Raw genomic sequence first — 18,385 nt, forward strand, 5'->3', positions numbered from 1 at the left:
GAATCCAGTGATACAAATGGCCCGCAAATGTGGGCAGAATTGAATGGCTCTTCTATTTTTTTTTTTTTCCATGCATAATTTTGTTTTCTAAGCATATCAAACTGAATTCTTGATGAATATATATATATATATCCTTGAGCTGTTCATGTTGGTTGTTGTATTTAAGTGTAGGAGTTAGGACAATAACGAGAGCTTACTCTTACACATCGAATCGATCGAGAGGTGTTACCCAAGAAACTAACAGGATCATGATATGAATGCTGTAAAAATTAGATCAACGTGTTACATACGTGCCTCAACGATGGGATCAAATTTTAATTTAGTGCGTCTATATTCCTATACTTTCTCTAATTAGCCTAGAACCATGTTACAATCCCACATCAACTAAGTATGGAATTGGTTGATGGTTTAGACACCCTTCCCTTGTAAGCTAGTTTTCAAGGGTGAGTTCTATCTAGTAGGTTCATAACAAACCATCATGTGTATTATGAGGTCTATGCAAATTAATACTGCTTTTGTATTTTTGTATTTTATTTTATTTTTTTATATTGGGGAACCTTTCCAAGGCAGGGTCCTACTCCTGCGGAGTAAATTTCGATCCCTTACACCGCATCTTTGAAAGTTTCCTTATACAGAACTGGTTAAATCGCTAGTTTTTACTAGGGAATGCGGTTCCAAAGGATTGTATACAAACCATGAGACGTTGAACCTTAAATCTTTAAGGGAGTGATAACCCAAGACCAAGGTCTTCACCATTTGGGCTAACCCTTTGGGGTTATGCTCGGATAGCATATGATCTGGTCTCTAAATGAGAAAACCAGGCTCAAAAAAAAAACAGGAAGAGAGAGAGAGAGAGAGGGGTACTTCCAAATTGGTGCTCATGATTTCAAATTATCTTTGTGCCACACTGCTGTATATTTTTGGTGGTGATTTAGTATGACCGATGCAAAAACTTGCATGATTTGATTGGTTGAATTATTCTCGGTTTATTAGTGCTGTCGTGGTCCCTGGAGGGACAATTTTGTTATGTTCCTCTTGAACACGGCTTCAAGTATCAGTTATCATGAGCAAGAGAAGAATATCCGAATGTAGTGGGTGGCAGTGGCACACAAGTTGGATTGACTCATCTAAGTTAATGAATGAGTATCCGACCCTCGAACAAATGCTGTAGGCCCTGATCTTCTGTTGGACATTGAGATGAGAATTGGGTTAAATCATTGCTGCGTAGACTGACCTCATGTTTCTGTTTTTCTTTGTTCTTGTAATTTAAATTGCATGATTTAGTTTTAGTCTAGCATTTAATAATTATTGGCTTTGCCTTTTTTTTTTTTTTTTTTTGAATTTAAATTTTACATTAAATTCAAAACATATTTTAACGGTTCAAAATCTTCGATTTCAAATTACATTAGAAACTATAAAATAATTCGAAAACATGGCCAAATTCAAATCTAGATTTGCTTAATACAAACACAGCCAGCTTGTACACATTTTCTCATAATTACTATTATTATTATTATATACATAGGTTCTAACCATAGCTTGGGATTAGAAAAAAACAACTTGATTTTGCTTAATATAATATTTCTTTTCGTAGGAAAATTGGTGGGACATTGCAGTGCTGTTATCCAGTGGAATCTTGGTGTCAGGAGGAATTGGGGTCATGTTTTTAATATTTATCACTGCTCTTAAATAATTTTCTCACAAAGATCGAAAGATATTTTTGTAAAATAAAATTACATGCAAGAATTATGTGATCTCTATCACTACTTCCAAATTTTCACTCAAAGTCCCTCGCATCTAATTCCAAAGAAGATGTAACCAACAATTCTAGCTTTGATAATAAGTACAACATTACGAATATGGGTCATGTTTCATTTGTGAACCTATCATTTAAAGTTTCGTTTGCATTCAAAACTTATATCAATCCACCTCAATTCATCTTATCTCATTATTATAATTTTTTTAAATTTCTATACAAAATATAATAAATAATTTAATTTTTTCAAATCTTAAAATAATTTTCTTAAATTTCTACACAAAATATAATAAATAATTTAATTTCTATTCTATTATTTATAAATCATTTTAATTCATTTCTAAATTCAAACTATTTCTTAATATTACATCATAAAATGATAAGAAAAATTATAAAAAAAATAATAATAAATAGATTTTTCTATTCAATATGTGAAAGGTAGAGTGACTTTTGTAGGCTCAGAATAGTTGTTGATGTTATACAATACTAGTCGGGCTAGCTGTTTTTATGTATTGGAGGCTACCTTTTCCTTGTCGTTAGGTTTTCGATGGTACTTGATATGTCCAAAAACAAAGAGCAGCATTCTTTTAATTAAAGGTTAATTAATGACATTTTTAATCTAAAAATTCATTCATTCTTAGGTCCTTAATTTGCTGTCATAGGATCCCTTTCTCTCAAGTTGATGAGACAAGGCACGAATGACGAAAACTCTTGCTCAATCAATGCCCTTTTACCAAGTGCAGAACTTGCTGAAGGGTGGGTGTATGTATGTGTATATATATATATACTAGCAGTATAGTGACGTCCAGGGACGTTTGCCTAATTCAGTAAAATTTTATTTTTTATTTAATAATGAAAATTAGTATTTTATAAATTAAAATTAATTTTAAATGTATGATATAATATTTATATTTTAATTATCTATTTTATGTTAATTTAAATCAGTATTTAAACTTCTACTGTTAAATTAAATCTGAAGATTGAAGATGAAAGGCTGGGATTTAAAATCTAAAAACTAACATTTTCTCACTTTTCCTTTCTCACTCTCTCTCATTCTCCATGCATGTTTGCCTAATTTAGTTAATTAAGAATATTATCATATTTAAATTATGTTAAAACTCTAATTATTTATATGGTTTTAATTTTTTAAAAATATTTCGTAAAATTTCATCATTTATTTAATGATGGAAGATTAGTATTTTATAAATTAAATTTGATAGTTTATGTATCATATGCTATTTATTTAGTTAATTAAGGATATTATCATACTTAAATTATATTAAAATTCTAATTATTTATATGATTTTAATTTCTGAAAAATATTTAATAAGGACTTAAAATATTTATCTAAGGACTTAAAATGAAGGGTAGAGATTAATTTCTTAAAAATATTTAATAAGATTTCATCATTTATTTAATGATGAAAGATTAGTATTTTATAAATTAAATTTGATAGTTTATATATGATATGTTATTTATATTTTAATTTTAAATTAGTTTAAATCAATGTTTTAATAAGAGAGATTATTTATATATAAATTTTAACAAGAGAAATTATTTATTATAGTGATAAATATTACATTCTTATAATTGTATCTCTAAATTTTAATAGAAATTATTTATATAATTTTAATGTGCATAAAATCTGCATAATATTTTTAAACAAATTTTAGATCCCAGATATTGGATTTTATAATAAAACTCCAGCCCCTCTCTTTTTCTCCTTCACTTTTCTCTCCCCGGTTCTCTCTCTCCTCCCTCTCCTTCACCGTAAGTCGTACACGGCTCTCCCCATGCCCAATTCCTCCACTGCCCAGCTCGGCGCCCGTGAGCCTCACCGCTCCTTCCACCGGCACCACCTCACTCCGACGAGTCCCCCCACACCGGTCTCCCTCTCTCACGCTCTCTCTTCCTCTCTCTAGGCAGTGCACAGCCCGAATGGGCTTGATGTTGCTGCGCCGCCGTGCCCCATCCTCCAGTGCCACCACCTCTACGATAGCCTCCCCTCCCACCAGCCATCCTCCTCCAGCGAGCTCGGCCTCCATCTCCCTGCCGTTTGCCCTCACGAAGTCCACCTCTCTCTTGCACGGATTCTCCACACCCACGGCGGAGCTCCATCTCCTTTGGCCACCGCACCACCACCGGGACCTCCTTTGGCCACCAACCACCTCTTGTAGCCATCCCCACGTCCAGCCGAGCCCCCATGCATGCTCACCTTCCCTCACAGACGCCCACTTCTCCTTAGGCCACCTCCACCACCGTACGCTGCCACCCACGGCGTGTGACCACCCTCTCTGGCATCCTCAGGCCACCACTGACCCATCCCAACTACCCATGACCCCGATCTGCCACCTATGCTCCATCACTCTCTCACGGCATCTCTCCCTCTCACACACGACCAGTTTCCCCTCCACCATTGTGATTTGTGTGGTAATTTTGTTATTTTGTGATATTTTTGTGATGATTTTGCTGTGATTTTGTAGTGATTTTGTTGTGGTTTTGCTTTGAGGATGCAGAGAGAGACACGAAGATATTGTGGTTTTGTGGTTTTGCTATGTTCACCACTGTTTATTACTGTTCATTAATGTTCACGTTATAGCCTCTTTTAAGTATAAGGAGATATAGTAATGATATATACACAACGTATTGTACAATATATTACACAATAATATTATAAAATGAGAGTATTTTTTTAAAATTATGTTACTTTTATAAGATATTTTACAAAAAAATAAATATAATTTTATAAAAATACCCTTCATTTAAAATATAATTGTATAAAACGTTGTAAAAAATATTATGTGTAAATCATTTTATATATATATATATATATATGCATTGTTAAAGATTGTAGCGGGAAAACATTAATGGACAACTCGATCAGTTTCTTCATCTTGGAATATTACAACTCCGAGTTTTTTGCAAAGAGTAAACTTATCGAAATTATGCAAAATGGAAAGACTTGGTCAGGAGGCTTGTATATATGGCTACATCGGCACGTGGGCGTCACGTGCAGTGGGAAACGAGACAGTAATGGTCAAAATGGCTAGATCCGTTAGCTCGAAAATACGGTGTTTAGGCCTGTGTACGTGGGTGATGGAACGGCAGAAGTCTGGTGCGGTGTGAGTCCCACGTGCGCCACGTGGAGCCCAAATGCGGCTTGAAATTTGACATGGCGATGGTACTGGTTGATCTACTATCCCCGTAAGAAAAATGATTACGTGGAGTTATTTGTAATAAAAATAATTATTTGTGGTGAGAATAAATTTATTTTAATAAAAAATAATCATTTTAGTAAATTAGAGCAATGTTATTATTTATTTTAAATTTTATTATTTCTAATCATAAATGGCGATATATCATATTTTAAGAGGTTTTATATGTCATCTATTTAAATATAGAATAATTTTTAAAAAAATACATCAATAAATATGATAGAAAATAACAAAATTCATTATTAAAGACGATATTTCTCTAAGAATTAAATCCATCTAAGCACTTCATCTTAAAAAGAAAAAAGAAATTAAGAAACCCTAATAAAGAGGAGAATATCTACGAGAGATATGCAATAATAATAATCATAATAATAATAATAATAATAATTAAAGTAAGAGTATTTAACAACTCATTTTACAAGTTTGGAAGTTACTTATATGAAGGTGGTAATAATAATAATAATAATAATAATAATAATAATAATAATAATAATAAGTATACAAACAAGAATTAATATTTGCATGGATGGCACTGACAACCTAGCAAAAATTAAAGCAAATTTATGTATTATAACCTGAAAAAAACCTTAAAAGTGACATTATCAAGATATATATGGAGATTATGTAGTCGATCTTGGATACTGATTAAAACTGAGGAAATGAGTCTCATAACCATTTTGCACCTTATAATATATATAAGCATCCCCCTACACTCATTTTAACCGCTAGGGTTGGCTCAAGTACTGGTAAAAGCCTTGAGCTTGGCGGTATGATCCCTTAGGTCTAAAGTCTCGTTTACTTTAACAGATGAGATGAGTTGATATTAAAGTTAAAAGTTGAATAAAATATTGTTAGAATATATTTTTTTAAATATTATTTTTGTTTTGAGATTTGAAAAAATTAAATTTTTTATTTTATTTTATATGAAAATTTAGAAAAGTTGCAATGATTAGATGAGTTGAGAGAAGTTGTGAAAATAAACGAGGCCTTAGATTCGAATTCTTTTATGTGCAAACAATCTCTAGGAGTTATCAAGCTAGAGGATTTTCTTTTTGAATCACTCGAGATGCACTTGCACGAAATTTCTTACCGAGAGCCAATGCACCCCCAAAATTAATGGGGACAGTGTTCTGGACATTGATGCCAAAATAAAATAAAATAAAAATAATTGGGACAAGATCGATCGTGCTTGGCAAACCAATAAAATCAAATATATTTCTAAAGGTGTTTTTCTTTTATGTCGTCTATAAACTAACCCATATTATAAGGCATAAGAAAGAACAAAAGATTCGTTATTCTGAAAGACATCATCATTTTTCAACTTGTATCTAAAATATAACTTAATTGCCCAAAGAAATTAAATAATCGCATTTATATTTTAAAAGATCAATGTGATAATTAGAGTATATATCTTAAGATTATTAAAAAATCACCATAATGTTTTTACTACATTTCATTCACCATGCTTCATGATCCAAAATATTAATCTATAAATAAATTGTAACGAGAGAAATAAATAAAGATATTGAAAAAAGAGAAGAGGGGGGGGGGGGGGGGGGGGGGGGGGGGGGGGGGGGGGGGGGGGGGGGGGGGGGGGTGTTGAGAATAAAGAGGAAAATGGGTGAGAATTGTGGGAGCATCGTGCGGCCACCTTTTGAGCCAAACTCAAGCGTGAGCGATGATTGATTGAGGTCCCGGCCTTTGCCTTTGGTTTTGCACGATCATGATGATGATACTAGCTAGGGTTCTGATCATGATTAATTAATCCTTTCTTGATCAAACGCTGACATAATAATTTATTTCTCTTATCTTCATTTTAGAATATGAAAAATATTTTTGACAAAAAAAATATTTTAATAATTTTAAATAATTACAAGCAGACGTAGAGTACACACATAATCAATATAAGAAAAATGTTATGCATCAGTCACTATTCAGTATTCACTCCTACACCCCATATTTATAGTTTTTTTTTTCATATGGTGCATAAATATTTTTCATAAGATATGAGGTGTGGAATAATAAATAGTAACTGATGAGAATAATTTTTCTTAATATAAACAGTTGATTTTGCATAATTTAATTTACAAACAAATTTTATAAATTATTTTATTATTTTATTATTTTATTTTTTGTAAATCAAATGTGTGAATTCTATATGATTTGGAAGCAAAACAGATAAAAAAAAAAAGTTAAAATTAATTTGCTGTTTATGGCCGGGGAATATCCTTTTTAATGTCAACGTGTGCATGACACTTTCTTTCAAATTATTATCAGTGGCACTCATGTCAATGGACATGATAAATGTGTTTTATTTAATTCTTACCTACCAATCACTCTGCATAACTCTTTCCATCAGTCACTGATCCACTCTGTCTTTGCATGCTTTAACGATGCTTAATTTCTTTCTAGAGATAAGAGATTGGATATAAGTGATGATCCGAGAGCTCTTGTACGTACGTACTCAGATGGCCAGTACTGTCATGTCTTATGTCTTCCTCAGATATATGATCTTAAACCTAATTCGTCTCATCTTTGAAAATAGTACATCCTTCCAAAATATGGAATGGATATTAGTATTGATACTCTTGAATTACCATTGACATTTATTCTGTTTTCTCTCTTATTTCTTTTTTTTTTTTGGATAAATTAGAAGTGGTAAGGCCGTATAATCAGTACAAAGCCAAATTCCCAAAACTCGACAGCTAGTATGCCCCAAAATATCAGCAGGTTACAGCATATGTAATCAAGTAGTTAGTTGCGATTATGTAACCGAACTCTCTACGGCTACATGGCTAAGAATAATACACATCCCGTGTATTGTGAGAATGTAGATGGTGTATCAGATTCTGTATTATTTGAGAATGAGAAGTTATTGCTCTTTATATCATGTTTAGATTCAGAAAGTATCTCATCTCATCTCATCATTATAACTTTCTCAAATTCTCACACAAAATATAATAAACAATTCAACTTTTTTAAATCTTAAAACAATAATAAAAATAATATTCTAACAATATTTTTTTAACTTTAATATTTCATCTAAAATCATCTCATCTCATCTCTAAATCTAAACCAGTTTTTAATAGAGTTCCAAATATATAATTGATTAATTCTTTTAGAATATATAAGGTTATGTGAGTTCGACTTTTTATTGAGGCATTACAAAATGCATTATCCTATTCACGTTTTTTTTATATATATATATATTTCTAAATAATTAGACACAAATGTTTTTTACACTAATTTTTATTTATTTTTTCATTCGATTTGTGTTCGTACAATTGTATACAAATCATGTATCACCTCAATAAATTCGACTAAAAATGGCAAAATCTAGTAAGAGAATATTAATTGCAAAAAAAAAGTTACAAAATAGTAGTCTATGTATATTTTACTACTGATCTCATGATAAGCACCAAGGACAGAATTATTACCCTAGCCTTCACAATTACATCTGGGATTAGTCGTTGTTTACCAAAGCAATAGTTCAAAAAGAAAGAAAAATAGTAGCTAGGGTTGCTCCACCATTAGTACACTTCGCATGACTCTTCATCGTTTGGTTATACAATTTAAATGAAATAAAGTAAAATAAAGTAAAATACAACTCAGTTGAAATGAAACGAAATGAGATATTTTATTAAAAGTTAAATAAAATATTTTTATAATATTATTTTATAATATTACTTTTTATTTGAGATTTAAAAAAATTAAATTATTTATTATATTTTATATGTGAGTTTGAGAAAGTTGTAATGATTATATAAAATAAGATGAGATAGATTTATTGTGTTTACTTTTTTGCATGCCATGTTATGTATCAAAATGTAGGATTATTTTAGCAGAAAGTTAGCAAATTCACGCACCAATTATGAGCAAAACAAAATTATGGAACTAAAAAAATGCAAGTTTATTTTAGATAGCATTTTCCAAAGTGTAAAGCCTATTTCCTCGCTATACTTTCGGCTATTTTCGCTTAAAGACAGAGAAGCTTATAAAAAGCAGCCTAGTACGTTTGGCTTCGAAGCTTGCACTTGAGTTTGGTTTCATCGAAACCATCTGCTCAAGTTATTTTTTGAAACTACTGAAAGTGCAAGTTCATTTCTCAGTAAGACGTAGAACTCCAAAAAGAAGCAGATATCTGATTCAAACTGCTTAGAACAGGCTAAGCAAATTCCACGCACAGAGATCAGGGAGATAAGAGTCAAGTCTCCATGCCTGACTCAGAGCTAGTTCTCTGTTCTCTTCTGTCTATCCTTGCTCTACTTCTGATCTTCATTTTCATCAGAAGAAAGCGAAGCAGACTCAATCTCCCACCAGGGAATATGGGCTGGCCTTTTATTGGAGAAACTATCGGTTATCTTAAGCCCTACTCTGCTATTTCAATTGGAGAATTCATGGAGCAACACATATCAAGGTAACATCACATACACCCACCAAAAAAAAAAAAAAAGACGTCGACACACAAAAATCTATGTTCTGCTTTATACAATTATAGCTCTTAAATCAACTGTTTCTCATTGTTCAGATATGGCAAAATTTACAAGTCTAATCTGTTTGGAGAGCCAACAATAGTCTCGGTAGATGCTGGCCTCAACAGATTCATCTTACAGAACGAAGGAAAGTTATTTGAATGCAGCTATCCCAGAAGCATAGGTGGGATTCTTGGAAAATGGTCAATGTTGGTATTAGTTGGAGAAATGCATAGAGACATGAGGAGTATCGCACTCAACTTCTTGAGCCATGCGAGGCTTAGGACCCATCTCTTGAGAGAGGTGGAGAAGCATACCGTGCTTGTACTGAGCACCTGGAAGGAGAATTCTATATTTTCAGCTCAAGATGAAGCCAAGAAGGTAAAAGCTTTAAAGATGGCAACTTTTTTTCTATTCAGACAGTCAAATTTAATTATCGAGCCAGCTTTGCTTATTATTTATCAATAAGAATTGCAGTTTACCTTTAATTTGATGGCGAAACATATCATGAGCATGGAACCTGGAGTTCCCGAGACCGAGCAGCTGAAGAAAGAATATGTTACTTTCATGAAGGGAGTGGTATCGGCTCCTCTGAATTTTCCCGGAACAGCATATAGAAAGGCCTTGCAGGTAACTAGTAATTTTACCCCACTGAACGATAACTCTGAATGTTTTAGATACATAAAAATCATGGCTTCACTGGGTTTATCTCGTTTGATGCTCTGCTTCACAGTCTCGAGCAACCATCCTAAAGTTTATCGAGCGCAAAATGGAAGATAGACAACAGAGAATGAAGGAGGGAAGAGGGAACTTAGAGGAAGATGATGATCTTCTTGGATGGGTTTTGCAGCATTCCAATCTTTCAACAGAGCAAATCCTTGACTTGATTTTAAGCTTGCTCTTCGCTGGCCATGAAACCTCATCAGTAGCCATAGCTTTAGCTATATACTTCTTGCAAGGTTGTCCCAATGCTATTCAACAGCTAAGAGTAAGTACCTACTCAAAGTCACAGACAAATCCCTTTTAAGTTTAATTTACCATATTTTAATTATTTTTTCATGTGTTGTTTCAGGAAGAACACCTCAGAATTGCCAGAGCCAAGAAGCAATCAGGAGAAACGGAGTTGAGTTGGGATGACTACAAGGAAATGGATTTCACCCAATGTGTAAGCTCAAGCAGTACTATTTTCAATGATTTTGCAGTAAATTTATGGAACATATATATATACTACAAGAAAATTATTTATTTGTGACCAACTATTTTTTCTGAAAATGACTATTTCCTGTTAAAATAAGTCTATTTTTATCGTAAATAGTTATTCTCGTCACAAATAATCCGTCACAAGTACTTGTTTTTCGATAAATCCAAATTATTCCATTATTCAGTTAGACTTTTTTTTTTCCCTCTTGTGAAGGTTATCAATGAGACACTCCGGCTTGGTAATGTAGTGAGGTTTCTTCACAGAAAGGCACTAAAAAATGTTCGGTATAGAGGTATGACAAGGCACTTAAAATGAGTGTAATTTCGCTGGAAGGTTACCAAAACTGACCCAACTTTGAATTTTTTTTTTTTTTTTTGTTTGCATTGTTTATTATTATTGTGTTTGAAAGGGTATGATATTCCATGTGGATGGAAAGTGCTTCCGGTAATTGCAGCTGTGCATTTGGATCCTTTGCTTTTTGACCAGCCTCAACAGTTCAACCCGTGGAGATGGCAGGTGAGTTATGAGCCCCTATGACAGCATGCCTTTCATAATGAGTGTTATCATTTTCTTTCTTTCTTTCTTTCTTTCTTTCAAAATAAATATATATTCTGGTAGATTAAACTAGAGAGAGGAAAAGGGGGAAGTTTGATTGACTTAGCAGAGGTCCCCAAGCACTTTCAGTGGTTACTGTTGCTGTGGCTCTCACTGGCACGCATTGGATAATTGGACATAGACCCAATTGGTGCTGCAAATGATTGTCTGGGAATGGTGGCCAAAATTAAGTAAATTTTTTTTTTATTATTATTAATTTTTTGGTGTTGGTTGCTTGATAATCTTAATCAAATCCAAGACTCCTCTTAAACTGTTGTGAAAAAAAAAAAAACTTATTATATGTATAAGTTCTGCTATACATCAGTTACTATTCATTTACACACTCTATATCTGACAGTTTTTTTTCATAACGTGTGGAGTATAGGATAATAAATAATAGTTAATAAAAATAATTATTATATATATATATATGGTAGAATAAATCTAAGACATGAAGTTCATTAAAATATCTAAGACATGAAGTTCATTAAAATCATAGCACAATATACATATATATATATATATATCACCAAGATGTAAAACCAAAACATTGGTTCAACATGGGAATGAAGTTTGAAATATCACCTTGTGGGACCAGGTGGAATAGACTAGATTAAAAAAGATCATCGTTAGAAGAATATCAACTTTGCCAATAAATTTTATTTCAGATTTTTGGGGTCCCCTGCCCTATGCCCTGTAGCTACGTCCTTATCTTGAAGTTCCCTCCAAAGTCCAAACACAATTCCTTTTATAATTATTTTTCCACATGCAAGTTAATATATAAGATATTTATAGATAAATACGTTAGATTTATTTTATAATAAAAATAATTTTATAATTTAATATATTACATCAATTAATATCCATTTTTAAATTTACTTTTGTCGGACAAATTTTTTAGTAACTAACAATTGAAATTTTTAAAAAATAATTGTAAAACTTCTATTAAAGCCTTTCATATCTGTATGGAATTGGGATTAAGGGGTGGTTATAAAAAGATGGTGGGATCTCTGGGATTTTCTTGGAGATGAACTGTCATGATCAAAGAACCAATGTTACACACAGTACGGCCGACTGCCAGTCTGCCCCCACAAAGTTGTGGCCGTTTCTCTCGCTATTCCATGCGTGCGTGTGGGCAGGGCCTGTGGGTTTTGAGATGATTAAAGCCCATGTGGAGGTGGGGTTCTTAAGTGCACGTGCATCAGTGCCTTTCTATGGTGGGTCAATGAATTGACAAAACTGGTCCTGATCACCAGCCACCATATTCCGGAAGGAGAAAAGAAAAAAAAGGCAAAACCCTGTTCAAGAAAGTGAGAAACTCCCCTAGCTTAGCAAAGAAAAGAAAAAATGAAAAAGGAAATTATAAACTTATTGACAGATATGATTGTTGGGGCAATGTACTATGCTGTTTTTCTCTCAAGAAGTTGGACCTCATCATCATTTTCGTTGAATGTCCCACTACTTGAACACCTAGAATTTTGCCTGCCACATATGTACATCCATTTTTATGGGCAAAATAGAATAATTAAGGATTGGTATCGTATTTAGCTGTGTTTGGGTTCGTCACTCTACTACTATTCAATATTTTATCATTATTTTTTTACAATTTTTTTATTGATATTCACAGATCACCTCACTGCCTAAACGTAGTCTAAATTTATGGATATATATATATTATATAGTAGTATACTTTGAAGGGAAAAAATACCCCACCTAAATTGTTCTTACTTTGGGTTAATGTGACAAAAGTAAATTGGTTTAGCTTTTTTGTCAATCTTGAACCTTATCATCATTAAAATCTAGACGGTGGGCCGGGCAACTCGCCTGCCCATTCAATAGATATCGGTAGGGTTGGAGAAGTTGCTAACTGTCAATTAGGATGAGCGGCAACCCTGTTGTTGATATTTGGTGCATGTTTGTTTTAGACAGTTAAATGTTATGTGATTTAGCAGTCCATGTCCTTAAAAATTCTTTTGTTATAACTACATGCACAAGCACAGAGTTCTATAGTAGATTTTTAAGAAATGAAGAAAAATAAATAGTTGATATGTGTAGTCAAGTCTAAACCTGAAGATCTGAGTTCTAAAGTGGAGGTTTTGTTCAACATCTGCATCCAACAGATTGGTTGACTTCTCTTTCACAAAATGATATTTATGCTTTTAGAGTTATGTAGATAGAAGCCTAGATAGGATATATGTATGATAAATATTGTTACATAGTATCAGAGTAAAGGTCTTATTCAATTAAGTAAATATTTCATTAGTACTGGATTTAGCTTACACGTGAAGGGAGCGTTAGAGAGACCTATGTTTTATATGCTATATATAAGATTCAAGAGAAACTACTGTGATATTTTTCATCATTTCCTCCTTGTAATGGTGTGGTGATGATTATGATTGAGCAGAACAATGGAATATTGCGGGGATCTTCATCCAGTTGCCCGAGCATGACAACAACAAGCAATAACTTCATGCCATTTGGGGGAGGACCACGGCTGTGCGCGGGATCGGAATTGGCAAAGCTAGAAATGGCAGTTTTCATCCACCATATGGTCCTCAACTACCACTGGGAGTTAGCCGATACGGATCAAGCTTATGCCTTCCCCTTTGTCGATTTCCCAAACGGTCTGCCAATCAGGGTGCAACAGTACCACAGCTTCATATAGAGTTATATTAGAAAGACAAGTACAGCTCATGCATGCATGTAAAACTTCATGAAAAGACACAGCTAGCTAGCTAGATATATAGCTTAATTCCTCAAATCTCAAAATCTCAGCCTCTCATGATGCATGCTGGATGCAGGACAATATAGAAACAGAACAGAGCTCATTAATATGTACGTGAAGATTGAGTTCTTGGATTTTCCAACGGCGTATTAATTAGTGTAAGCTATTTTGACCTTATCATGTAGCTCACATGAACACAGGGAAGACAAAGAAATAAACTACACAAGATTCTAGGACCACTCGGCCCCCCAAAAAAACGTCTGTAAATTTGTTAATTCCCTCTATGCCATGTTGGGACTTGGGAATTTTTAATATTCATTTATATATATATATATATATAGATAGAGAGAGAGAGAGAGAGAGAGAGAGAAGGGGAGATGAGGTGGAATTTTCTTCAACATATATATATATATATATATATATATATATTATAACTTCTCTAGCTAAAAGATCGAGCCATATATCTGCATCCAAATATAATTTGCGTCTTTTTGTGACTTATTCAGAGTGAAGAGATGGAGTGTTCAAGATCTCCAAAAGAAGATATGGCATAGTGATTGAACTATACACTTTGTTTTTTTCTAACCACCATTAAATAATGAGTATAGTGATGCATGTGTCTCCCATCCTCAAATATATTGCATCTTAATTATGGCATATAAGTTATTTGATATTCATGATATCGGTTTGGTTTGCAAAACCATTGCTTACTTAATTAGCAGTACCACTAAAAGGAAAATAATTTTAAACCCTTTAAAAAGATTAATAATTTCCACTCATTTCCAATGAACATTTCAAGTATAAAAAATTATTCTCATCAACTACTATTCATTACCACACACCCTATAAAAAATACTACACCCTCACCCCATATAAAAAAAATTATAAATATAAAATGCGAAAGTGAATAATAATTGATGTATAGAATATCTTTTCACCTATATTTGTATTGACGAAAAGGTCATGATCACTTGTGAAGAAAGTTTTAAGTAATAGATGATCAGGCGCAAATTCATTCATTCACATTAATTTGAAAAAACTCTCGATTCCCTCATCTTTCCCTTGGGAAAAAGCTCAAAAGGGTCTAGATCTTGTTGGTTGTTGCCATATCTTTGCAGTTGTTTTTGGCCGGCACGTCCCTTTATAAATGGGAGCGGCCCCCTCTCCCACGTTTTCCCGTTTGATGCCACCTGTGAGATAAGCTTCCAATTGCCAAGGCCCAAGACAAATTATCTGTTCTTTGGAATCGGTTTCTTTCTTATTAAAAGGAAAACAAAAACAAAAAACAAAAAAGTACTTCGTGCAGAATTAAACTATCCACGTAAGAGAGTATACAACCACATGAAGGCCTGATCAGAAAATCAAACAGAAAAATGTTAATATGTGGTCTTAGTTTATCTCTCATTTTGATCTATTTAATTTATTTTTTATTTTTTTTAACGATTAAATAAGTAAATTTTAATATATTAATATTTTTTTTATTTTTTCAGAATATTTAAATATATTAAAAAATATAATACAAATAAAAATAAAAATTTATATTAATCGGCACGCTAAACGATTATTGCTGGGCGGCAGCCATACACAATATTGTAAGTGTTTGATCTCTCTAATTAGTTTGTAGCTCTTTCAAAAATAAAACCTGCAACATTGCAAGTACTACTAGGTACTCCTAGTCCTGGCCGGATTGTGAAGGTAATAATAATAAGTAACGTAATAAAGGAAAAGGAATTACCGTGCATGCATGCTGATTAGTCAATCAAGCAATACACGTGGGACAATTGTAATTGTAAAAGTAGTACTGGAACAGCAAGTCGAAGAAAAGAAATTAAGGTCTAATTAATTAATTAATTGGAACTCATTATTGTAAGGGGTCGGCAGCATTAATATATAGGAATTCAATTATATATAAGGTACTGGCCGCAAGGGACCTCTACAATTTGATGATCTCCACTCATGACAACAGGAATATTGTCGGTTAGCATCAGACCCCTCTATTATATATTCATCCAATTTGATTGCAGTTTGCACCTTTTCCATTCGCCTAATTCAACTCCGGCCCTTCTAATTCATGATGATGACTACAACACATGATATATATATATATATATATATATATATATATATATATATATCAGTACTCCTGCCAATTACCAAAAGCACCTACGTTCAACGTACAAATTAATGATCTCGTGCTTATTTAAACTCCGTACGTAGTATTTGATATGTGATTAGATGCATGCAATTGAAGGCAGAATCAACATTTCGCTTGCATTACATATATATATATGTGTGTGTGTGTGGGTGTGTGGAGTAATGCTACTCATCATTTTAATTCTCATTATCTTTCTATCATCCCATGATGTGGCATTAGATGATTAGAGACTATTTATTATATTTTACTTGTGAATCTATCATCTAATGCCACATTATGGGACGGTAATGAGAGTACACTTACAGCATTCTTCATAATTAAATAGAAAATACAAAAAAGAATACCAAATAAATGAACCCAATGCTTTGAAAGAAAAGAAAGATTATATATATATATATATATATATATATATATTTTTAAAAAGGATTGTATTTTTTTATATATTGTTAGGATTTTATGTAAACAGATCATCACGAGAATGATCACCTTATACATAATAATGTAGGTGGGTGTGTCCAAGAAAAGGAAAACTGGATGCATGCATATATGGGAGCTAGCTAGCTAGGTGAGTTTCAACAGGTGTTTTTATAAAATCGATGATACCCTAGCTAGCTAGATGGACAATGATCTTGTAAAGGTAAAACCATATGGATCAGTTTTAATGCTAACATATTTTACAAACAAAACTTTGATAATATATAGAGGAAGTAGTATTGCATGTTACTTTGATCATGGCCTCCTCATTTGGTTTGATCATTTCGCTTTCCAAAGTTCTTTAGTGCATGCTGCTCCTCGTCATGATCGAGTACTGATTCGTGGCCTGGTTTCTGTTTACGATCGCTATCATGGGTCGTCTCCCCCTCCTCTCCTGTGCATATATGGTATGTGAAGCTGCACAATGCATGTGTGTTTAAATTCATGGTCTCTATCGGCCAAAACAACACTGTTCGAGAGCTACGTACGTACTGACCATATATGCATGGGGTTTATGCTTTTATGTTAATGCTGTATCCATGGACTGTCTCCGGCCTCTATATGGTAAGAAAAGCTGCACGTTGTGGATTTAAATTGTGGGCTCTAAAAGAACACTGTTCGATACAGCTACTGACCAAATTAAGATCGATAATGATCAGTCATGGATATATAATTATTAGCTATCATTTTCCTACTTGACTGCTGATTATCCACTAGCTAGGAATTAGCTCGAAGCCATGCATATCTCTTTCATCGATCTCTTTTCTGTGGTGAAGGGATCACCTTTTCATTGCCCCCAAATAGTTAGCTAGGCTGATGATCATGAGTCGTTTTGGCGTATTATTGCATGATTATATCGTGCCAATATTGGACCCTAAATTAACCAAATGAAAGAGAGTACTGCTACATTAGATATCGTAGAAGTAAACTCACAAAATGATATGGATTCATATGATATGTTAGATATATTTTATTTTTACTTTTTAAAATTTTGTTTTTATTTGTTTTAATTATTTATCAAGGGTATTTATCTCAAATTTTTGACGGAGGGGTGTTGTGAAAAACAACAATGATGGCAAACAAGTGAAAGCAAATGCAAACAAATTAATCACACGACACAAAATTAACGTGATCCAGCAACGTGCCTATGTCTACAGAGCTATAGAAGATTTTATTATACTAAGGAATCACAAAATATATTTTTGAGCAAAATCTAATTGTTCAAGATACTTGGGGTGTACTAAACTATTCATTAGGTACATATTTAAAGTGTCACGTGACGAAAATCCTAATTTTCACTTTTCTGTATTTATTCGCTTGAGTGCTGTATCGAGCTGGACTAGAAGAACTCTTTATTTGAGCTTCACTCGAGTAATTGTCGAGCGAACTTTTAGCCTAGTGCTTTTTTTTATCGCAAACAGTGTCAAAAATTTTTTCGAAAGCCTGAAAATCTGCCAAAAAATAATAATGCATCATTGTCAAGTCGGGCTAACGCACGAACAAAACCAAGCTCCACAAATCCAACAAGGGGTAAATAAAATTTCTCATTGTAGTTTGAGTGACTGATTGTCAAAATTGATTACTTAGGATGTGATTGAAAATTGATAGGTAAATTAAGGTAGATTTGAGTATTTTCTCTAGGAAATTTATTTGGTGCTCTCAAAGATAAATAGGTATTTTCTTTGGTAGTCTTAAATATAAAGTTTGTTTTGATCGGCCTAGAAGCACTTGTCTTTGTGGCCCACATGTCTAGACCCAGGCCCGTTAATTACTATTTCTTGAGTGGACAAAGA

At 33.1% G+C, this 18,385-nt stretch overlaps 1 protein-coding gene across 1 annotated transcript; it reads left to right on the forward strand.

Annotated features, from left to right (window-relative positions):
* Positions 1 to 8,968: 8,968 nt before the first annotated feature.
* Positions 8,969 to 14,140, forward strand: LOC121247809 (cytochrome P450 90B1-like). The gene is made up of 8 exons (XM_041146259.1): positions 8,969 to 9,388; positions 9,500 to 9,824; positions 9,921 to 10,073; positions 10,177 to 10,431; positions 10,516 to 10,608; positions 10,858 to 10,936; positions 11,054 to 11,160; positions 13,643 to 14,140. Exons 1-8 carry the CDS (start codon positions 9,186 to 9,188, stop codon positions 13,901 to 13,903), a joined length of 1,476 nt encoding a protein of 491 aa, XP_041002193.1. The 5' UTR covers positions 8,969 to 9,185; the 3' UTR covers positions 13,904 to 14,140.
* The last annotated feature ends 4,245 nt before the right edge of the window (positions 14,141 to 18,385 follow it).

This window comes from Juglans microcarpa x Juglans regia, chromosome 1S (genome assembly GCF_004785595.1).
Source record: "Juglans microcarpa x Juglans regia isolate MS1-56 chromosome 1S, Jm3101_v1.0, whole genome shotgun sequence".
Taxonomy (NCBI): domain Eukaryota; kingdom Viridiplantae; phylum Streptophyta; class Magnoliopsida; order Fagales; family Juglandaceae; genus Juglans; species Juglans microcarpa x Juglans regia.